Below are 23,115 nucleotides of genomic sequence, written 5' to 3'. Positions count from 1 at the left end.
TTTGATCGTCCCGAGTTACCCCATCTGCCTTGTTCGTCTCCAAATTGTGGTTTTAGAAGGTGTCTGTTTCCTGTGCCAAAGTTGCTTCGCCTGACAATAGCATCCGGGTATCTATGTGACGGTTTCCCCGCGATATTGTTCAGAGGTGATGAACTCGCCCGAAATACCTACCCGAACACGGCCGAGCAGCAGCATTCGGATTGGTGGAGGTACAGCCACCCGAGTCAACGAAAAAAGAGTACATGGTGGCTGTACCTGCCAAGATGTAGCTCTTATTGGTGTAAGACAACTGCTTGTGCAGAAAATGATGAGGTTTGAATGGTTGGATGGTAGATGCCATCCACGTGATTGACACCAATTCGGGTGGTTTCAATGAGGTTTTGGCCAATGAGGGGGGTTTCCGCCCCTTCTTGAGGGCCAGGCGGCTAAAAATGGGTGTAAGCGCCTACACACCTATTTGGCACTGCCTGGTTTTTTGATGTGAGTGGATGGTGTGTTGTCTTTGCAGGAGATGCAGAGAGATGCACTGTGGGGTTGGCGGATGGGTGATGCAAGGGGACAGCCACTTTTGGGTGCTGTTGCTGTTTGGGGTGGTTGGAGGGGGGATGGAAAGGGACTGATGTTTGCTTCTTGGGGAGAGCGAAGAGTTCGGGAGACGGGTTTCAAACTGAGATTTTAGAAGCTGAAAAGGGGGAAAAGGGCGGATTCGGGAGGGGAGGATGACGCAACGAGGCTGTCTTTCAAGTATAAGTTGATTATGGGAGGTTATGGTCAGGCGAAATGCGGCGCTGTGCGGTACTTGGTCTTCCCGCCTGGTATGCACATCCGCGGCAGGGGTAAGGGATCTTGTATCTCTTGGTCATTGCCCTGTCTCTTTTCTAAATGGGTGAGCGGTATCATTAAGCGCAGCCCGCGGGTAGGCGTGCAGTGGAGGGAACAGGCGCTCAGCGGCAAGCAAGGATATGGGTAGGTATGTAGGTGTGTACCAAACCTGGTTGAGGTTAGGGTCAAGCCACGCTTGATATGGGGATGGTGTGTGAGTGGTCCTACCCGCCGCGGTTGAGAGATCGATGAGATGACAACGAGGTGGTGGTGTGTGACACCGTTGTTCTTTTGATCTCCTCTCTTCTTTTCTTCATGTTTATCCCCGAGTCGCTCACTCCCTGTATCACTTTCTTTTTTCTCATATTCTTCTTGTTTCAAGTTTTTTCCTCTGTTTCCTTTTCGAGGTTGTATCGTGATAGGGGTTCTGGTTTCTGGTTTTTTTCTTCGGACGAGAACGACTTTCCCATGTTTTTTTGTTCATGATCGTCATCATCATCTTTTCTTAGTTTCTATCCCTCTCCTACAGTGTTATCGTGGATACGACATGAGAGAGATGCTGGCCTTCTTCCTCAACAACCCTTAATGTTTACACACCCTCACCGAGACCAGACCAGGTCGGCCGCTTTCTGCCCTGTCAACAACTCACCTGCACATCGCCCAGCCGCCGAGGTAACCCGCCGCTGGCTATATAACCATAGGCCTCCCTACACGAAGCTTTGCTTGGCGGACCTGGATTGTTGAAGAAGGGGGGACCTTTGTTCGGACGAAAAGAAGAAGTTTGGAAAAGGGTTTGTTGCGGAGTATGCAGATGGACTGAAGGTCCTTTCGAGGTGGGTAACTTTACATAACCATGATGGTCCTGGTCTGAAACTTTGTCGAGGGGAGAAGCTGACACTTGAAGGGGGATACAGATGTTGCTTCAGAGAATGGCATATAGGCTGTTCTTACTATGTCTCACGTTATGGACGACACTGCTTACCTTTGCCAACGCCCAACAGCAGCAAACCAAGAACGTCACGTCAGAGATCCTCAACTTTGTGCCGCAGTGCGCTCAGGAGTGTTTCCGGTCGTTTATTGCGGCGAACTTCGACTCGAGGATATGCGGGAACTCGCCGTCGCTGCAATGTTTGTGCCGGCAGACAGGGTTGTCGGGGTATACGGTGGGAGAGGGTGCAGTGTCGTGTATAATTGGGGAGAGTCAGTTGGGGTCTTGTCAGGGGAGGGATTCTACCAGTGAGTTCATTACGAATGGATAGGCGGTGTTGATTTGCTGACATTTGGGAAGGCGATACGACTACGACGGCTTATAACATGTGCGTGGGCGTGTCGAAGGCGGCGCCGAGGACACACGAGACTCTTACAGCTACCTTGATTCGGCCTACTGGGACAGGAGGTCTGATTGTACCCACACCATCGCCGACAAGATCAGTCACCGGCACTGCGATATCAACAATGGCAAGCTCCACGTCGACCTTTGCTTCTCGAACACGACCTCCAATTGCTACGGCCAGCGACCCGAACGAGACGTTCATCCCCGCTGACCCCTCAGCAACACCAACCGCCCCCCCCGTTGCTTCAAATCCTCAGCCAACCTTGAGCACCGGCCAGGTTGTTGGGATTGTAGTAGGATGCGTTGCCATGGTGCTGCTGGGAGTTGGACTGATCTTCCTGGCCAGGTGTATTCGGCGGAGAAGATATGGAGATCTGGAAGGGGGTGACTCTGGGTTCGCAAAGATGAAAGAGTCTCCAAACAATGGAAGGGCCAGCGTGTTTCCTGGTCTTCAAATTTCGAGTCCGTTGGCTCGGATTCCAGCGGAAAGGGACCCCAACGATCCACGATGGAATTCGACTCCGGCTCTTACTCCGGCAGTCAGCAACACCAACTCGGAGAGACGGGTTCCAGGTGTTGGTGTCGGCTTGAAAGCATCTTTGTTTGCGAACGCTACGATGGTGCCTTCCCCGAGGCCAGCTCGCACTGCTTCTCCGAAGGTTCAGGCTCAGAATAGTGTTCCAAAGGTGGTTTTGAGCCCACCTGCTCCTGCACAACCACAACCACAAGGGAGCCCGCCGAAGCCGACGTTGACTCTCGCTATTCCGCGACCACAAGAGCGCATGTATCGAGTTCCTGCCAGCCGGACCGATAGTGTTGTCACCGAATTTGCTGAGGATGGAGAGGTCGAGACGGCGAAAACAGCAAAGACTTCTGTCTGGAGGCCACCACCGAGCGATCCTCAGTCTGCGACAGCCATGTACTTTGCTGATAAGGGAGGCAATTGGGTGTTGCGGAATACACCGTCGCAAAGGCCGGAGCAGAGACCGGAACAGAGGCCTGAGCCTTCTGTCAACAAGAACAAGGCCGTGCCTCCACTGCCGAAGCCCCAGCAGGCTTCCGTTCCTCTCGCTCAGGCCGAGCTCCCAAGCCCTGACTTGCACAAGACGAGAGCTGAAAGGGCCAAGGATGCCTACATGATGTTTTCACCAAACGCCTTGGTGTCACCTCTGAGAATTCCTTCCAAGGAAAGCGCGAAGATGCTCGGGTCTCCCATCGCATTCAAGGACCAACGCCGCGAGCCACAAGTTTCGAGGCAAAACCCTGCCAACAGGTCTTCGCAGACTGCCGAGACTCTCACCAGCTCTCCTGAGTTGGGAAGGAAACAGGGCAAGCAGCCGGATACATACTTTGATGTGATGCGGGAAGGGCGGGAGCTGACTGGCGATCGGAGCAAGAGACGATCAATGAGGAGGGCTAATCGGAGGAACTCTCAGGAAGGGGCACAGACACCTGTGCGGTCACCATATGAGGATGACGCTGTTATTGAGGATGAGATGCAAGTGGACTTGTCGCCTGTGGTGGAATCGCCCAATACGCCTATCTCGCCGGGGAAGTCTCCTGTCTCTTACCCAAAGATCAGGAAACGCACCGAGGCTGCTCAGGTACCGCCTGTTCCTGAGAGAGCTGATAGGAATAGTAGAAGCAGCAGGGGATCAGACTTGCTTCCACGAGGACACCAGTACAATGTCTGGCACCCAGGGCATTCAATGCCAGCTGCTCCCCAAGGGCCCAAACGGCCAACATATGGCGCCAGTCTCAACCCAGTGCCAGTGCGCAATCCAGCGCAGATGAGGACTGGATCCCCTGACACTCGCGGGGGACCTACCATTGAGGACCAGTATTTCCGCAGCCAGAAGAGGTTGTCAAACCCAGCTTCATACTGGGGAGGGCCATCACCATCCCAACCCCGACCTGCGCAGCAAACTCGGCCACCGTATGATCCCCGCCAACAGCCGCAACAACAACAACAACAACAACGACCAAATCCTCAGCAACAGCAATGGCCCTACCCCCAGCAACAACAACAATACCTCCAACCCCAACAACGCCGCCCTCAACAACCACGACAATACTCCCAACCCCCACCTTACTCCCAACCCCCTTTCCCGCAACAATACCTCTCTCGACCACAACAACAACAACAACAACAACAACAACAACAATACAAACCTTACATCCCCCCGTCTTACCCCTCCCCAGCAGGAGCAACATCTTCTTCTCAAACCCCCATCGACAGCGCAGTAGCCATGTCCAATCCAGGGGGCTCAAACTCGGCCCACAGCAGCCAGTCCTCCTTGCTGCTGGCTAAACGCCGAGGTCCGGACAGGGCAGCGGCGTTGACGCTGGCGAACGCAGGTGATTCCTACCAGAAAAAGGCACAGAGGACAAACTGGCAGAGGCAGGATCCGGATGAGCTGCCGCCGATTACGCCGGGGTGGGTGCCTGAGTTGACGCCTACGAGGAGGGGGGATGATTTGTTTCTGAATGTGAGGTAATAGGAAGATGTTGGTTATGATGAGATGGCATTTTCTTTTGGACAAACCGTCAAGAGATGAGGTTTCTTTTCTTTGCCGTTTTGGCTGGGCGTTCAAGCCTTTTTTTTTGGGGGGGGGGGTTCTTTTAGGGGTGGTTATCAGCGTTTCTTTCACTATTTATTACATTGTACAATAACGAGCATACGCATGCAGAAAGGGCATGAGGAGGGAGGGAGGTCATTGTAAGCATATATGGCGTTTTCTTTTGTGGGAAAGTATCAAGGGATACCCGGCGGCACAGATGATGAGGAGGGGGACCGAAAGATGTGTATATATAGTAGAGACATTTCTGTAATTGCTTGGAGAGTAGAGACAAGAGAGGGATGGACATGTACAAAAGGATAAAGAGTTTACAGAGAATGACTCCTTTTCACCACTGTCTCCCTTTTGCTGTGGCCTTTCTCGAGCAAAGTATGCGATTTTGTTGAATCTGGATTGTCACGAAGCACCGACTTTCCAACGTTCACCGATTGAAATGAGACCGCAAGAAACATCCGGGTTGCCCGGCATTTGACAGTCGGTGAAGTGGAGAGGGGCACCCACGCCTCAATCTCAATTGCAGACGGGGATAATATCAAGGAGAGCCTGAGATTTATTCTTGTAAACACACAGATGATAGATGCAGCAATAACCCTAACCATCTCAGGGTTAAGCTGGGATATGCCCCGCCTTTTCACATGCGCGATCTCGCTGACGAAGTTACCCCTCTGTTTATCGATAAGCAAAGAGAAAACCCCGCAGTACTCCCTGTTCTCTGCGGATTGTGGGGGGTGGTCTGCCTGTCACCCGAGAGATGTCATTCCCTCCAAGAACTACAGGCAGGTCGTTTTCTGTCAATTGATGGAAGCAAAGAAACGTCCCAACGGCTAGCCATGGCATAAGAAACATTCCATCACACCTTCTCTGGGACCCGGGGGACGGACGAGCCCACCTACCATGTCAGTTGCCGTTGGCACGTTGCACACACACGTTTTCCACGGGATGTTTCCGAGCGATTAAATGGGCACATACCTACCCCAATCGGGAGTTGATTTGGATTTCTAAGCACTTGTAGACAAGACTCCGATCTGAGGACAGCAGCCCAGGTCGGGCAGATAGCCGAGCGGTTGTTTACTTTGCAGTACACAATTTGTTGTTGTCATTATTCAGCTCCACGCAGTTTATTTAGTTGCTGCTTACTTTGTCAAACGTTTGAATGGCTCTCTCTGGGTCGTCCGATGGACGGAAGTGTCAGTCTCTCCAGACTCCACCAGGGCCAAAGCTTAACAACACCTGGGTCTCGAGAATTTCCCCGGTTTCCAGAGTCTGGAAGGGGAGTACAAAAAAAAATTGGCATCCCCCGCTGTCGGAACTCTTTCGTCCATTTTTCGGGGAGACAGGGAGTGCGAGAGTGGATGCCAAAAAGGTAGTCCGCTCGGTAGTAGTTCCAGCCCCATTGTTCTTTTTGAAGAAGGTCCCCTTGTTGGGGTTTTGCCGCCTGCCAACGCGAAAAATTTAAAGCAGGTCCCTGAAACTACGGCTTGTATTTTTTCTCTTCATTTTTATTGCCGCGGGCTTATATATTGTTTGAACTTCGGTACATTCTTATATAAACATCGGATCGTGGAACGAAAGAGGGGGAGTTGTTGCTCTCATAACTCCCTTGACAACCAAGACAGGATATCCCGACTTGTGACTTTCAACTCTTTTCTCGCCAGTTTCATGCTTCTATTTTTTCAACTCTTTATATCAGCGCTCACTCGCATCGACGATCAAATAAGTCTGCCGCCTTCCGACATCTCACAGCAGACCCCCAAACCTTGTCAACAGATTTGGCCCAGTTGCAGCCGAGAACGATTGCGTGCTCTGGATGACGCCTTTGCTACCTGCATACTCCAACAAGACGCCAGCAGCGTCATACACTCTGATTCGGCTGCCACAACCCGCCAAGCGGTAGCGAATAGCTGCAAGGCTGCGAACTGGAACGTGGGGTGTGTTACTGGGGGAGGGGGGGAAGCAACCATCTACACGCATTTGCTCACGCTCACGCACTGCATAGCACCATCGTTCCGGAAATAGAGAAGGCGCATTTCTAGAATCAGCGAGGGGAGGAGTTAGGGGAAAGGTTGAAAAAGAGGGAATCCGGGGTAAAAAGGGGGGTTGGCATCTCTTGTCTTTGCCTCTCACATCCCGTTCTGGTGATAGCATCAGCGAGGTTGTTGCAGGTGGAAGAGTGAGAAACTTCTTCTCTTATCCAATTTTTTGGACCTCCCGCCCAATACTTTGTGTGAGAGCTGGGCGGCCATTGGCTCGATATCTCTCTTCACTATTTTGCAACACTCATTCACGCACACCCTCTGTTTCGGTCTCTCTCGGTCACAACACCATCCTTTCAGGGATCCGGATTTACACGTATTACAGCTTGCTGGACCCTGAAATATCCAATCTTGTTGGAACCTTTGGAGCCTTACCTTGCCGGAAAGCGACGGCAATTCACTCGTGACTAAACAGCACATCACGACAACCCTCCGTTTCGTAAACCATGGGTCTCTTGTGCGTATAGCCCGTTTTATATCCTACCCGCACCACACATACACATCTCACCACACCGCTTCGCTCTCGTCTATGTATGGCGTCATGCTGATATTCTGCAAAGGGCACTGGGAACGGCCTTGGATTGGCCAGAGGCGAAGACGAAGGCTCATCATGTCAGGGCCTGGGGCATCAAGGTGAGCGAGGGCACTTGTAACTGCATGGAAATCTCGGGAAGAGCCGGTGCCTTGGTGGTCAGCGACGAGCTAACACTTGCTTTTGTCCTGTAGCAATTGCTGGAGATATGGAATAAGGCCAAGGTCAAGGAGAGAGATGCCATGCTTTGGGGTGACGAGGTATGTTTATCGAGTGCTGATTCGTAGACTGGTGCTGAGACACTTCTAGGTCGAGTACCTTGTCGTGACATATTCCAAAGATGACCCCAAGGTTTTGCTCTCTTTGAGGCAGGCTGATATCCTCGCTGCTCTGGCTGGAGACAAGGATCTGGCCAAGGAGGTTACGCCCCCTGCCTCCCCCGGTGGGACGAAACCAAAGTAAGAGAAGCTTGATTTGTTGAGGAGACCGTCCGTACTAACCGTCATAGGGACAAGTATCCATCCCCAGTCTTCCATCCCGAATTCGGCAGATTTATGCTTGAAGCGACCCCTGGTAAGCCATGGGGCATCGACTTCAAGGAGCTCTTGCATGTTGAGCCTGATATGAAGTTGAGGTATGTACACCAGTCAGCTCGAGTAAGAATCCTTCTTCTAACACGACGCAGGCGAGCCATTGCCAAGGATCACATGCTGCCTAATGAGTACCCAATCACCTTGACAACCTTCCCCAGGATAGGTAGCCCTGGCGTTTTCACTGAACCCCATTATCCAGTCTCGGGACCCAAACTGAGGTCACAATTTGTCCCCGATGAAATCGCCAATCCTCACATTCGTTTCCCAACGCTCGCTGCCAACATCCGATCCCGGCGTGGCCGCAAAGTACAGGTCAACGTACCTGTGTTCAGAGATGAGAACACGCCATGGCCGTGGAAGGACCCAACTGTCAACTACGACCTTCACAACTGGCCCGAAGACGACGACGTTCGGAATGGCGCCGCGCCAGACAACTTTATTCACATGGATGCCATGGCGTTCGGCATGGGCTCTTGCTGTCTTCAGATCACCTTCCAAGCAAAGAACATCACCGAGGGTAGAAAGATGTACGACCAGCTCTCACCCCTCGGCCCCATCCTCCTGGCGCTGACGGCTGCCACACCAATCTACAAGGGTTTCCTCGCCGATACCGATGTGAGGTGGAATCAGATCAGCAAAGCTGTTGATGATCGCACTGCCGAAGAATTAGGCGAGAAGCCTCTACAAAACGACCGATGGCGTATTCCCAAGTCCAGATATGCCTCCAACTCGACCTACATCTCCGAAGACCCCAGGCTGAGGGAAGAATACCTCGACCCCAACCTAGTCATCGACCCCGAAATCAAGCAGCAGCTCCTCGACGGCGGCATGGACGACCGCCTCGCCACCCACTTCGCTCACCTGTTCATCCGCGACCCCATCGTCATCTTCAACGAAGACCTGGAAGTCCTCGACCTCTCCAAGACGGACCACTTTGAGAACATCCAAAGCACCAACTGGCAGCACATGCGCTTCAAGCCTCCCCCAGCAGACAACAACATCGGCTGGAGGGTAGAGTTCCGCCCAATGGAGATTCAAATTACCGATTTCGAAAACGCGGCCTTTTCGGTCTTTATGGTCCTCATCACGAGGGTGATTTTGTCGTTTGACCTCAATTTCTACATCCCCATCACCAAAGTCGACGAAAACATGGAGACCGCCCACAAGCGGGATGCTGTCCTTCAGGAGAAGTTTTGGTTTAGGCGTAACCTCTTCTCCTCCCGGCCGTCGAGGGGCTCAGGCTCAGGCACCAACACCCCCCGCTCTGGTGGCGGTGGCAGCAGGGCCAACTCACGCCCTCCGTCGCCTGTTGGTCCGGTGGAGGATGAGTACAAGCTCATGACTGTCAACGAGGTCATCAATGGCGACGAGGAGGGGGAGTTTCCGGGTTTGATCCCGCTTGTGGAGAGTTATCTGGACTCGGTCAATGTGGACGTGGCGACCAGGTGTCAGTTGGCGAGGTATTTGGACTTGATCAGGAAGAGGGCGAATGGGGAGTTGTGGACGGCGGCGAGGTGGATTAGAGAGTTTGTCAAGGGGCACGAGGGGTACAGGAAAGATAGTGTGGTTAGTGAGGAGGTGAACAAGGATTTGGTGGGCAAGGTGATAGAGATTGGAGAGAGGGAGGCGAGGGGGGAGGGGTTTAAAGGGCTGGGTAGGGGGGTTGAGAAACTGTTGGGGGGGTTTTAGATGGGATGAGGTGAGGGGGTCATACATAGTCATGATATACGTTTGCTTTTTTTTTTTGTGTTTTTTTTGTTCAAGGTGGGTGAGCGCTGGCCGGATGGGGGTGGCTGTTTGCTTCTGAGCTGTGTGTATATTTCATTTTTGCAAGAGTAGATAGAAGACATTGCGCTGCTTTTATATACACGTCCTATTGTCATCCTGCTTGGTAAATGACGGTGGCTTTATCCATGCCCATGCGCAAACAAGAGTGTGTGCTGATTAAGATGCATGTACAAATGATCACCGTCTTATATAACAGCTTAAACTAGCCTCGGAAGACGCATTTAGAGGAAATGAGGGCCTTAGTAAGTTGTCAACAAGTCCAAACTAAAGTAAGCCGGGTTACAGGTCGGGAAGGTAAATAGGAGAGAGGAGGTAGGTGATGAGAAAGGGTGCTACGCCAAAGAGTATGTTTCAGATGTATGGAGCACAAAGGGTTGTGTAAACAGCGTGTCTTAGCTTGGACAGAACAGAGACAGGTGGATGACATACCCCTTCAAAGACTCGGACTCTGAGAGTCTTGCACGACTGAGACAACTGTCTAGGACAAGTCCTATCAGGAGTCTGGAGGGCCAACATGTCAAGCTGGGTGAGAACTTCCGAGTTGAAAAGTAGTAGCCGTGGTGTATAACAACGAGGATAAAGGACCTGGAGGTAAGTAAAGAGGCATAAACCGACCCACAAAACGCCAACAAAAAAACACCCATCAACACCCGGATCAGGATCATCTCCTAAGCTCAACCTCTTTACCATCTTCCTTCTTCAATTTCCTTCTTTACATACAAAAGAGACACACTCAGACAGACAGACAACTCGCTACGCTAACACATGCATATGCAAAAAAAAAAAAAAAAAAAAAGTAAAACCAAAAATTCTTATCCAAGAAATTATATTATTTGCAAAACTTGCCCCTCTATCTCCTCCACTCATCCAATGAAAAAACAAATCAGAAAACAAATTTAAAGCACAAGCGCCAAAGCAGCAACCACACCCATCAACCCACCAACAGCCATCCTGCCCGCACCGTTCACCTCAACAATCGGGAGCTTGGTAGGCCCAGGAGCGGGAGTCTGCTCGTTGATGGGCACCAAAGGGAGCGTAACCTCAGGAGAGTAGGTATACGCAGGCTTGGTGGGGGGCTGGGGCACAAAAGTGCCGTTGTTTCCGCTGTTGATGGGGGCACCGCCGGTGGGGACGGGGACGACAACGGGGGGAACGCTGGTGGACTGCTCGACACCGCCGGTGAGAGTGACGGTCCTGGTGCCGGTCGAGGTGAGGAGGGTGGTGAGGGTGGTGTCGATGTTAGGGATGCCACCGGTGGGAACACCGCCGGTAGGGACATCAGTAGGGACACCTTCGACGGGGATGCCGTCAGTGGGGACACCCTCGCCAGGAACGCCCTCGCCAGGCACGCCGACGGTAGGGACGTCGGTGGGCACACCCTCACCCGGAACGGTGGCGCTACCAATAGGGCAGACGGTGGTGCCAACGGCAACGATGGAAGTCACGACGCGGCTGGGGCAGTCGACAACGGTGGGAGGGCAGGAAGAGACGGTGATGACCTCGGTGGCGTAGACGGTGGAGGTGGTCCAGCCGTCAGGGAGAGTGGCGGTCTCGGTAGGCTCAGGGGTGGCGGTGACGGTGGGAGTGACGGGGCAGACGGTGGTGCCGATGGCGACAACGGAGGTCACGACGCGACCGGGGCAAGAGGTGACGCTGGGAGCGCACGAGGTAACAGTGAAGGTTTCGGTGGCGAAGATGGTCGAGGTGGTGAACTCCTGGGCAGTGGTGGTGACCTCGTCGGAACCGGTCTGGGTGGGGACGGCAGTCTCGGTAGGGTCAATGCCAGTGGTCTCAGCATCAGTGGGCTCAGCGGAAGGCTCAGCAGTCTCGGTGGGCTCGCCAGTAGGCTCAGCGGTCTCGGTAGGTTGCTCGACGGTCTCGGTCTCAGTAGCAGTAGCAATATCGGTGGTGGTGGTCTCCTCCTCGTCATCCGAGCAGACGTCATCCTCATCCTCATCACCGGGGCTGGCGGTGGTGGTGGTCTCGGGGGCCTCGGTGGTCAGGGTTGGCTCAGGGCCGTCAGTGGTGGTGGCGGTCTCGCTGGTAGTGGTAACCTCCACAGTCTCAGTGGCAGACTCGGAGGTGGTCTCAGTAACAGTCTCGGAGGCAGTCTCGGTAGCAGACTCGGCGGCAGACTCGGTGGCAGTCTCAGTAGCCGTCTCGGTAGCGGTGGGCTCCTCAGAGTCGGAGGTGATGGTGGAAGTAGGCTCCTCGGATACAGTCTCAGAGGCAGTCTCGGTCACGGTAGGCTCAACAGAGGTCACAGTCTCGGTGGTGCTGGTGGTGCTGGAAACAGTGGTGCTGGTAGAGGTAGCGGCATCCTCAAGCTGGTAGACGCTGATGCCCTTGACCTTCCAGAAAACGTCTTCAAAGTCAGCGCCGTGCTCCCTGACGTACTCGTAGCACTCAGCATAGCCAGTCTTGGCAGCGCAAGAGTCCCTGCCACCAATGTTCCAGGTGTTACCAGCCGCATCACCGCAGAAGTTGATGTTGAGGACCATGCGCATATCCTTGAAAGCACTTCTGACATCGCAGCTCTTGGGAGTAAGAGCGAAGCTAGGGGGCCCCCAGCTCAGAGGATCGGGCGATCCACTGGTGACATCCCGGGGCTCGGCGCCGCGAGCCCAGCTCCAGACCTTGAAGGTAGTCTCAGTCCATTCGGTGGCCCCTGAGGAACATCAGTGATTAGCATGTTGCCTCTGGTGTCAAGAGCCTGGGGATGTGGAGCACTTACAGATACCACCGTTGGGGTTACCAAAGAGATTGTTACCCTCATCAAGTGCGCAACCAGCGTTGGTGGGCTGGCCCTTGGCCGCGACATCGCAGTCAGGGTAATGGACGAAGCCAGAGCTGACATCAGTGTCAATCTTGCACACACCAGCGGTCTTCACCTCGGTATGGCCAACGACCTTGTTCTGCGGGTTCAAGTTCCATCCCTCATAGATATCAATCTCGCCATGCGTGGGCCACTGCTCACCAGTCAGCCAGAAAGCTGGCCAGGCACCGCAAACGGCCTTGGGTAAGTGAGTAAACTCGGCGATGAAGAGACCCTTGCTGTACGAGTTCAAACTCTCGATTCTGACACTCTCACGGCCAAGTTCGGCCCGCTTGGTGTAGTCGACACCGATGAAGACATCGTCGGTGTTGACGGGATCGATGAGACCAAGCTGGAGGGCGTCGGCCTGGCTTTGATACCGTACATGTCCCCTGTTGGGGTCTTCGTCGTACCCCTTGAACTCCATGAACTCGAAGTTCTCGAAAAGGTTGGATGGTGTGTACTCCTCGGAGAGGACGTACTTCTGGGTGGCAGTGACGCCAGAGGCAAGAGCCAGGGCAAAAGCGCCCAGCTTAGAGAATGATGGAGCCATGGTGTTTCTCCTCTGTGAAGCAAATAAAGAATGTCGGTGGTATGATGATACTAGTAACGAATGTTGGACGTGCGATACGTCAGAGGACGAGCAAGAATGCTCTGGTGTTGCTAAGAGGCAGCTTGGATAGCTTGGCTGGAGAGAAGCATCAAGCACAGGAAAGGGACGTAAAGGGTGCTCGTGGTGGCATCACACGGCTTATAGGGGCGAAAGGCTGGCCGCCCCGTGTGCCGGGGAGGCACGGAGACTGCGAGGCTCAGCAGGCAAGGCATGGGATCGGACTCCATCATCATGCACACCTACCCCCATCACCTCCATCACCGGGAGCCTGGGCAGTGTTGTCACCGGGCCCGCCCGTCGTTTCGGCAGCGCTGACCAAGAGATGTTTATTCCCCTTTGGGACCTGTTGAGAAGGGATCCCCTGCGGGACGTTGCGGTCTCGCCAACACGGCTGGCGGCTCCATCTCTGTCTCGACGCCGTGGAGTTGCGATGGTCAGTTTGGATAGGGGACAAGTTCCTCCTCTTCTCATTGGCCAACCTAACAGTGTAAGCGACATGCCTTCTGCACTTTGACACTTTGTTTGCTTTACTTCACCTGTTAATTGAACCACCACTACCCATCGTCTACCAACAAGCAGTTTCTTCTTGCGTGCCATTACGCACTTCGACCCCCAATGGCTCGGCCCTCGTATCGTGAACCCCTAATAATCACCCCATGACCTGTGCTCGACGGGAGGGTGTCATTCGTTTCTCGAAAAGCGCTCGAGTGTTACCGGGGAAAAGACCTTGAGTGGAGCGGTAAGCCCAGGGGGGGCCCTCGAGGCCGTTGCCGAGGTTCCATTCTTGGAAACAAACAGTGGGGTCCCCAAGAGGGGCCAAGAATGCAGGAACATCGCCAGCGTCTGCGCGCGGCGGGGCCCCCCTCCTTCAGGGGTAGCTAGCAAAAGGAAACAAATTCCACGACTGGCCGACGTGATGAGTTGTGAATTTTTTGTTGGCTGTGCCAGAGAGCCAGGGCCTCGTCTTGTTGATGGTTCGGTACAGCACGCATGAGCGGCCAAGCACCTGTCATCAACCACCACCCATTTCAGACCAGATGAAAAAATATCCGCCGCCATCTTAAACCCAAAGTCCAGAACTTTTGACGTTGTCGATAGCGGCAATCCGCAACCCACTTTTGGAGATTGATCGCTCCTCCCAGGAGAGACGTTGTTCAAAACATGAGCTTAATCAAAATTCCAACCGACCGGGTTGAAGTTCTAGATTCTGTAGAACTGTGTCGATCTTTTTGGACCCTTGAACCAGTCACTGGGGAAGCAAGCTCTGAAATCGAGTAACCAAATCGACGATCCTCTTTCCACTCTCCAGATAATGATCGAAAATCACTGCTATCACAAAGTGCCAAAAATCAAGAAGTGGAACAAATGTCACAAGTGGGCGCAGTCAAAATAGTTTCCGCTCTTTCCGAACTCATCTTGAATAAGCACACCACCACCACCACCACCACCACCACAAAATGCGCTATGCAAGGCACCACAGATACGCTCGCGCCTTCCTTACACTGGCTTGCACAAGTTCATTGCAGGCGCGCGGTTTGAATTACATATCTCACCCACCTGCTGCTATCATCATCAATCGTGCCGAGATGCCGTTCGATGCTTTGGAACAGACTGAATTTCCTCTCTCATCAAGAGTCCCCTTAAATGGGAATATTCAGCCTGTCAACCTTGGTTCAACAGCAAGACCACAATACCTGACCGTGTTTCCCATCTCGAAGAATCAGCCCTGAATCGATCACCCAAACACCTTCATCCCATATCCCGCATAATACAACCCACAACGTCACCCCCCCTTCACAGCCGTCCCTGAATTGCGGCACAACACCCACAGCACCACCCAATAAGCTTTCCCGTCAGCATCACCTCCCGTCGGAAGGGTCCCCCTTATTCCCGTCTCCCTTTCTCACCAGGTACATACCACTCCGCATCACCCAACAACACATCCAACATCCGAACCCACCGAACCAATCATCCTCTTAACATGCCGCCTCCCCCCGGGTCCACGATTCTCGGCCCCTCAGGAGTAAACTCACACCTCTTCACATTCAACGGTTGTCTCAGTAAATTACAAACTCGCTCCTTTTCAACCTCCTCTTCTCCGCCCGCGCCCTCTTATACCTCCGTCTAAAAAACCAGCCAACAACCACCAACCCAACCAAGCTCGGCACACCAATCGCGACTCCCACCCCAATAGCAACCGACTTACTCACGCCGCCCCCGCCAGACGACGACTCTTTATCCCCTTTCGAGGGTTCCTTTCCCACATGTCATGTCAGCCTCACTCACTATCCATTGGTACCAAGGTAAGGTAGATAGGTCAAATAAAACTTACAGGAGATGAACTCTCACTTGGACTCGGAGCAGGCGGGACGTAATCCCCCACACTGAAAAACGATGACCTCGCCAACACGGGCGCTTCACCATCATCTGTCCAGGCTGATGGCTTGAGTTCGAGCTGGTACAGCCCTGACTTGATCCATCGGAGGGGGTGGGGCATGTTAGTCCAGACGTATGAGCTGCCTGTTGCTGCGGCTGGAGTTGTGAAGATGAAATATCAGCACTCGGTCAAGCCAAACACGATCATGCACAACCGCAATATATCGCTAAAAACCAAAACCATCCATATATCATTCCGTCTTGATAACAACAGCCACGAAGAAGCCCCCTCTTTTTTTGACACAGTCCTTCTCTTCTCTGTCATGATCATAGTATCATATCGTCCTTCCTTTCTCTCCCAGCCATCATCCATCACGACTGCAAAGAAGGGCGTCTGACTTACCAGTAATATTAACCTTGTAAACGGTAACTTTACTCCCGCTCCCATCCTCTCCCTTATCAATCACCTGCGCGGTGATGCTCAAGGGAAAGTACTCTGGCTTCACCCCTTCCCACGTCAACCCAACGCTGCCCCCTTCTCCCAGCCCATCAAACGAGTTTGTAAACTCTGCCGGCAGGGCGGCTTGTACCCCTACTATTAGTGATAGTAGAAAGACGTAGACGACTGTGGTGATGAGTATGCCACGAGTGAGGACTAGTCTGGTCAGTTTGCGTCGGAGGGTAGGTAACGATCCCATCGGTGTTGTTGTTATTGATGGCGACATTTTGTCGTCGAGTGCCATGCTGAAGTCCCTCTTGTCCCAATCGGCCCCCAACTTCCAACTTCTGTTGTTGATTCGCTGGAAAACGCGAGATGAATGCTCCCAAACGACTCCTGAGCGGTGTGATGTCGTCCAGTCTCGCTTATACGTGTCGACTTTGACGTCCCACCGCGTTCCCTCCCGACTTTTGTCCGACCCGTCTTAATTGAGCGCTTCTTTCAAGCCTGTCGCCCTTTTCCCTCTGAGTATTTCCCTGTTGTAACACGTGTGCGCCTGCCGGTGAGCGTCGCTTTTGTTGCGCCAAGAATTCACTGCTCGTTGCGCTTCGCAAACGCTGTCGCGATATCGTCGTTTTCTCAACACCCACTTCCCAAAAATGTCAAAAGAGGAGAAAACGCATCAACTGAACAAACTAGAAAAAAGAAGGACAAAAGAGAACATCTGGAATGCGTCCCATCAATCAACCTGCCTAATTAATCTCCACCTCAGCCAGCCAGCCCAGAAAAAAACACCGATCCAAGACATTCTCCATATAGTACCTCCTACTTCCCACTACAGCAAGTCCGGGCCTGTTACAATTGATCCAAGATAACAACCGTCCAAAGGGATTCGCTCTCCATATTAAAAAGGTCGGTTGCGAAAAAGTACCCTGGATATTAGGGTAAATGGGTGGAACACTCGAGAGGGGAAAAGCACCCCAAGAAACAACGTTGTTGCACTCGCAACCAAGAAAAACCGTTGTGCCGGCTGCCGTTTTTATCCAGCCGCAAGCCACCGAAAAATAAAAAGTCGGGGTAGTCTCTCTGCTAAATCGGGGCTTTCTTTTCTCGGAACCAACACCATCGACGTTGAGATCGCAACAGTCGAGCCTAGGGGCCCGCCACTTCACTATTTCTTCGGTACCGGGCGAGCTGAAATAACTCCCCTTATCCAGACCGTTGAACGGAGCAAGTCCGCCCGGGTGTTCGGGGGCGTTTGTTAGCGTGACCGTCTCCCGGAATGCGGAGAACCCCTGGACGGCGATCGACCTGGTATTGATCCTGGTGCTCAGCTCAGTCGGGGCAAGCCACGGCTAACCATCACCACCACCACCACCACCGCCATCCGTCAAACTCACGTGAGAGGTGACCTGTAGTATCCGTGACAAATGCAATGTGCTCTTTCTGCACAGTCCCTCCGCCTTTTTGACCTGCCGCTGCCGTATATCATATCACAGGGCCGCCGTTCGCTGATCAGCGCTTGTCTGCTGGGACGGCCTAGATGCTGACACGCAGCAAGCCCAAAGCGACGCCATCGTCATCCAACACCCAGTCGACTTGCGTCAACCCCCACATACCGCTGATGCCGAGACCATCTCCTACCCTACAGTCCAGCCCTAAGGCCATGACTATCCTGATTCTGTCCATCTAGCCGCATATTCATGGGTTGCACAAATGGTCGTTTGGGTGGACTGCCGCTGGACGTCGAGCATTTGGAGGACGTGGGTGGTCGAATGCCAGTGAGGAGATCGTAAGAGGCTGATTCAGCAACCAGTTCAACCACCCAGCTCGGCGAGTCGATCACACATCATGTCGGGGGCCAAAACATGGAGGCTGAGGGCATCCCCCCTCACCTATTAAAGGGGGTGTTTGAACCCGCCCAAAGGTTATAGCACCCTCGTCTCCCTGAGCCAAAGCCATCGAATCGAGTTCCTCGTCATGCTCGCCTCATCCCCTATTCGTTCAACCAGCCGTATCCCGTCCGGGAAATGGTATGGGAAAAGAGGCACCGAGTTCACACAGACTCGCCGAGATCTTTCTCACAGCAAACCCAACTCCACCAACAACGAGTCACCTTTCAACACCAGCAGCTTATCGTCGTCAGGAACAGCCCCCTCGAATCAGAGCTCAAGCTCGTAGAGGATCAGTGGCTCGGTCTCTAGAGCATAACGATCCAAGCAGAGGTGATCGTTGGTTTGATTGAGGACGCCGGCATAGATACCCGCACCAGCCATTCAAACGAGCCGGTACTTTCCCGGCCCTTGAGCACAGAACTACCACGTCGACATTATAGGCTACCCAGCCAACAACATCGACGACCGCAATGCGATCAAAGATATCTTCATCCTCACTGTGGTCGAATGCCGGTGGTACTACTCTTGGGCGTGTATCTTGGTGTGTTGGTTTGAAATCGGCTGTCGGAGGTTTATTGCTGGATGTTGCGAACAGAACAAGGTCAGTACAGGCGGGAAAGTTCCATGTCGTTGATCAGATCAACGCAGCAAAGCTTGAACGTCTCTCGAGGAGACTAAAGCGTCCGGGGACATAATCAAAGCAAAGTGCCCCTGAAATAAAAATAAGGGTTGTCAGTCTGTCAAGTGCAAGGTTGTGGGGTTTCATATTTTTGGTGGTTGACAAACTGTCATACCTGCCATGTAATAATTGTTAACTTATTGACACCGATGAAGAATGTGCGATGTACACTTACCTTAGAATGAAACCTTTGGTTTACCAATCTCTACTAGTAGCAGAAGTTTTACAATAGGGTCAGTCTACAGATGAGCAATGACTACAAGAAACATGACCTAAACCAGAAACAAATCATCCTGCAGCATAAGCACGGGGCTAGCTACTAGGTCTGACCGACCATACTAGCACGGTTGGGTATTCCCGTATAATGTGGCTTACTCATGCCGTTTCATCATAACACCCTGCAATATGTTGCTCAGGCCATCGACCAGCCATCAGATCTGCTTTGTTGGGTGCTGGGTTGGCTCTAGACGACCGAGATTCTGGCTGTGCCCTTATCATATACAGGCTTTCATTTGTCTGGGATCATGTTAGCCGCCTTTATTCCAAATAAATGGAGTTTCCAGGGTGTAACAAAAGGAGGTTGACCTTGCAAAATGTTTGTTGACTCCCATCCGGTTGTCACAAGATGCTCAAAGCTGGCAGCAACAAACACCGGTGGTTTTCCCCTATTGAGTTAGACTCGGCCATCTTAAAGACTCTCTGATACCTGATAAGTAACGGATGGATGGCGGTGGTACGTATGAGGCAACCAAAAATCCAGCATGGTATTGCAACCTCAACGTGAGATTCTGGCTCGGGGGGCGGCGGCGAACACACTGTCCAATCCCGTCAATTATGACGGTATTCGGGCAGGCAACGATGGGTTCGGTCGCTCTTAATGATAGATGGGCAGTCGAAAGTTGCCTCCTGCGCCAGAAACGGTGTTGTCAGCATCCAGATCGTCAACACCAAGGACGAAAGCGATCCGCACTCATCTACGGAGCGGGCCAGGCCGGGCGAGCAGCTTGAATGGCAAGGCTTCCATGAACAAGACTTGGCTGATGGCAGAAAAGGACTGCTGAGAAGCGTATTATATGTGGCAAGGCGTCAACAATCGTATTGTAAAGCCACCCGGGCTGTGTCGATCGAAATCAAGAGTGCTGACAGGACTGGTATGGCGTTATTGTTGACTTTGGGAACCTTCAACGGAAGTATCAGATACATGAAGGAAATGACCGTACTTGCAAAGCAGTTCAGAAAAGTGAAAAACTTCAGTCCAGTAATCTGGGTGGTCGAAGAGGTAAGTCACCGTCCACATACATGCTCTTCAGAGCTGACTGAGGAAGGAACGGCCAACGCCAACGTCATCGCTCCTTCCACAGTCAGAACCCACACTTTTTCATTCCGCACACCAAAATTGATTTGACCTTCTCCCCCTCACAGAATATACCTTGCAAACCAACGAAAAACAGAAACACAAAGTGACAGCCAATTGCCAAGTCCCAGCTGAGGTTGATACTGCATGAGGATCGCGGGATTGTTCCGATAACGGTGATTCCGTCATTGTGCTCTTCTCTTTTGGTTTACGATATACCGTCAACACCACCATTCTCTTCATGTCGCCCAAGACGTCGAAACTTCATGAGGACACAGCACTTTGCACATCGTCAACTCGCTATCTCCGTCTCCTGACCGCCTTCACTATACGACACTTACATCTCAACTCAAGGCAGCACATTATTCAACCCCCTTCAGGGCTTCCCCTGGCCATTTGTCCGCAGTTATGGCTGTCCTATGCCACGACGATGATGACCATCACGGCCGTCATTCCATATCCAAAGCCCTACCCCAGCTTTCCAGGCTATCACTCAGCTACCTAGGATGAAGAAGCATAGCATGTCAACAAAGTAAGCCTTCTGCACCAGACACACCCAGATCGACAGGCACGATGCCATCCTTCGCCATCATCCACCCATCGAACAATTTGGTCAACCTCAAGCCCCCATCCACGGCCGCGCCCAAACTCCGTTTTGTGTCGTCGTTCGGGTGCCATCACCTCCTTTTCCCATCTCCGGTCCAACCAATCCTAAAACACCCACTCCGGAGCCTTAGCGCTCACCTACCTACACACACCACCCTAACCCACCAAACGCCACACACCCACTAGCTTCATCTTTCTCATCCGCGCCAATACCGACAATTCCGCTGACCTTCCGGCTTTCAATATCGTCCGCCATGTCTCAGAACCCTTCGAAGGCGCCTTACGCAGTAGGCATCATTGCTTGCCAGTACAACATCTTTATACCATGCACGACCTCGGAAGGTTCCGTTGCTCAGCACCTAACCCCGATCGGACCACACACCTGCGAGCCTGAAAGGAAGAAGTTGTAGTAGGAACAAGATCTTTTCCTCTCTCATTGCTCAAACTTGCTGGCGCGAAGCAAGCCTCACCGATCCCCGGGTTTTCGCTTTCCCCTCTAAAACTATCAACAGCACACCTACCTATGACGAAAATAACAAGCCGGTAGGTAAGAAGCACTTGATATCATAGACAGACCTCCACACAATCAGAACTCTGCCCCCTCGGTGACGAAAACTGTACACAAGACACTGCGCCTTCCTCAGGCGCGTTTAGATCCCGCCCAGCCAGTAATATTTCTCTGCGAGTACGTGTGTACCTACCAAGCGTAAGCAGCGTATCCTGGTGAGATTCTAGTCTACATGAACCCAGCCAAGACGATATATCCTTGATAATCTGAGTCTTGGTCTGTCTAAGCCATCATGACAGGCGTCATGAACTTGATGTTTTCCTGTAAGTTGGCGCGTCATCAAATCGTTTGCCTTCATGCGAGATTTGTGGCTTGTGGAGCAAATGTACGGTCCCAAGTCTGGCACCCGTGGTCTCGGCTTGTTTTCCATATTCCAGTCATTCCAAATGTTATCAAGTACCTAACCAGACATGTGACCTAGTCAACATTTCTTCTTTTGTCTTTGCTAAGCGAAACTCCCCATTGTGGTAATATTTCCCTATTGAAGCAGTGGAATGATGACAGTTATAGAGATCATCTATCCAATCATATGAGTGAGATATCATCAATAGAATTACACATATATATATTTCCTCCGCCTACTAATTTCCTGTGGTATCATCAAGCAAATGCCTCCCAATCTCCTGCCTATCGTAGCCATTTGTAGTACAGAGCAGAAACCAAAATGAAAAAGAAGGCTGAGTGAATCACGCCCGCAGTCCCCAAAGTGCATGCATGCATGCATATGCCCCGCTCCCCCAATTCGGTGAGTCGAGCAAAGCGGGAGACCCTGTGTGCACCACTTACACGCAAGCCCAAAATGCAAAAGAGCACAACCGAGATGCCGCCCAGTCTGCGCGGGCAGAGGGAAAGTTCCGCGAGATGCCGAGCAAGGCCGTCTGTTTGAGCCCCAGCTTGGTCATGCCGTCCACCATGGCCTCTGTTTTCGGGGTAGCCTCACCCCGAAGAATCAAACCTGGAAGGTGTATTCCCCAATCTTCTTCCTCGTCGATTGGAACATGCAGCCACCCTCCCTCTCCGATTCGATATCGACAGGCGCCCCTCCTATCACAGTGACGTGATTGCCGCTGATATCCAACCACAACAGGACAGCCCCGCAGCACAAGAAAGCCTGCTCTCGTCAAGCCCTCAGAACGAGCAGAAAACAGCGCATGTCTTCAGAATGTGGGTATCCTCGGTGAGAGTGTCCGGACGAATCATGCTTCGGCGGTTCCGAAAGGGATGGATAGAATCCTCGAGGAGATTCGGCCGGCCCAGAAGGAATGGCCGAGTGTATTGTCTCAGTTGAGCGAATATCCTGGATTTAGGTCCGGATAGACAAACAACTCCATATCCAGTCCCTCGGTTCCTGTCGCCTCCAATCCCATGCCGTGATGCGAGTTGCCATATGTCAAATCGGGTTGCTGGTGGTGGTATTGCTGGTCTTCGAGCCGAGACCGTCTGAGGGAGACATATTCGGCATGGAGCACTGCGTAGGCCTGGTTGAGAACATCGTTCCGCTGCTTGGCATCATTGAGCATCTGCTCAAGGTCCTTGATTCTCTGATCCTTCCGCTCCCGGTAAGCCCTCTGTGAAGCACGGTTCTGTGCTCGACGCCTCTGATTGCAGACAATATGTCAGTGGATATTCGGAAGCAAGGAGGGGTCAAGTCACGAGTCTGACGGTCAGTAATTGGCCGCCGCACGAGGATTTTACATACCGACAAGACGGAGGGAGGGGCATTCTTGTAGCGGTTCTCGCGTTTTCTCTTGGCTGCTGGCTTTTGTTGTTGATCCTGCGGTCCTGACTCCTCCTCGTGTTCCGTATTTGGGTACACGCTGGCAAAGCTAGTGAGATCTGTCGTGGACGCCATGTCGTACTTGATTTGACTGTCAGCACTGTCCGTTCTATGGATGAATAAAGACTCACGGTCGAGTTGCTGGGGCTTTGTGAGCCAGAGGAGTAGTGTTCTCCGTCCCCATACACGTAATATAGTGAGTTGGAAGGTGAAGGCATGTCGAGAGCGCTTCCAAAATCTTCCATGTCGTTGTTAATGAGAAGCTTGATGTATGTCAGGATATACAAAGCAAGAAGCAGGTGGCGAGTATGTG

The 23,115-nt window shown here is 52.5% G+C and overlaps 5 protein-coding genes across 5 annotated transcripts; 2 read left to right on the top strand and 3 right to left on the bottom strand.

Annotated features, from left to right (window-relative positions):
• The first annotated feature begins 493 nt into the window (after window positions 1–493).
• Window positions 494–5,137, top strand: QC764_201590 (uncharacterized protein). Its single transcript, XM_062943863.1, has 3 exons — window positions 494–1,655; window positions 1,737–2,058; window positions 2,111–5,137. The coding sequence occupies exons 2-3, from the start codon at window positions 1,737–1,739 to the stop codon at window positions 4,651–4,653; spliced, it is 2,865 nt and encodes a 954-aa protein (XP_062802623.1). The 5' UTR covers window positions 494–1,655; the 3' UTR covers window positions 4,654–5,137.
• A 672-nt stretch (window positions 5,138–5,809) lies between these two features.
• Window positions 5,810–9,581, top strand: GSH1 (glutamate--cysteine ligase; the record flags this gene model as incomplete). Its single annotated transcript, XM_062943862.1, has 6 exons — window positions 5,810–7,224; window positions 7,328–7,400; window positions 7,494–7,559; window positions 7,609–7,757; window positions 7,808–7,933; window positions 7,985–9,581. The coding sequence occupies exons 1-6, from the start codon at window positions 7,214–7,216 to the stop codon at window positions 9,579–9,581; spliced, it is 2,022 nt and encodes a 673-aa protein (XP_062802622.1). The 5' UTR covers window positions 5,810–7,213.
• A 995-nt stretch (window positions 9,582–10,576) lies between these two features.
• QC764_0031800 (uncharacterized protein) lies at window positions 10,577–14,050 on the bottom strand (the record flags this gene model as incomplete). The annotated part of the gene is made up of 3 exons (XM_062940195.1): window positions 13,640–14,050; window positions 12,415–13,587; window positions 10,577–12,348 (listed from the first exon to the last, which is right to left on the bottom strand). The coding sequence occupies exons 2-3, from the start codon at window positions 13,046–13,048 to the stop codon at window positions 10,577–10,579; spliced, it is 2,406 nt and encodes an 801-aa protein (XP_062802621.1). The 5' UTR covers window positions 13,049–13,587; window positions 13,640–14,050.
• A 628-nt stretch (window positions 14,051–14,678) lies between these two features.
• On the bottom strand, window positions 14,679–16,227 carry QC764_201560 (uncharacterized protein; the record flags this gene model as incomplete). Its single annotated transcript, XM_062943861.1, has 3 exons — window positions 14,679–15,363; window positions 15,441–15,640; window positions 15,888–16,227. The coding sequence occupies 3 exons, from the start codon at window positions 16,225–16,227 to the stop codon at window positions 15,166–15,168; spliced, it is 738 nt and encodes a 245-aa protein (XP_062802620.1). The 3' UTR covers window positions 14,679–15,165.
• Window positions 16,228–22,305: 6,078 nt separating this feature from the next.
• On the bottom strand, window positions 22,306–23,047 carry QC764_201550 (uncharacterized protein; the record flags this gene model as incomplete). The annotated part of the gene is made up of 3 exons (XM_062943860.1): window positions 22,306–22,623; window positions 22,725–22,883; window positions 22,934–23,047. The coding sequence occupies 3 exons, from the start codon at window positions 23,045–23,047 to the stop codon at window positions 22,306–22,308; spliced, it is 591 nt and encodes a 196-aa protein (XP_062802619.1).
• Window positions 23,048–23,115: the final 68 nt, after the last annotated feature.

This window comes from Podospora pseudoanserina, chromosome 2 (assembly GCF_035222485.1).
Source record: "Podospora pseudoanserina strain CBS 124.78 chromosome 2, whole genome shotgun sequence".
Classification (NCBI taxonomy): domain Eukaryota; kingdom Fungi; phylum Ascomycota; class Sordariomycetes; order Sordariales; family Podosporaceae; genus Podospora; species Podospora pseudoanserina.
The sequence above is the reverse complement of the archived record's forward strand: the minus strand, read 5'-3'. Positions and strand labels throughout refer to the sequence as shown.

Excerpts from the sequence above, each read along its gene's own strand:
- QC764_201590 (XM_062943863.1), top strand. The coding sequence starts at position 1,737 with ATGTTGCTTCAGAGAATGGCATATAGGCTGTTCTTACTATGTCTCACG. Across the intron at positions 2,059-2,110 it reads TCAGGGGAGGGATTCTACCA|GCGATACGACTACGACGGCT; the intron begins GTGAGTTCATTA and ends ACATTTGGGAAG.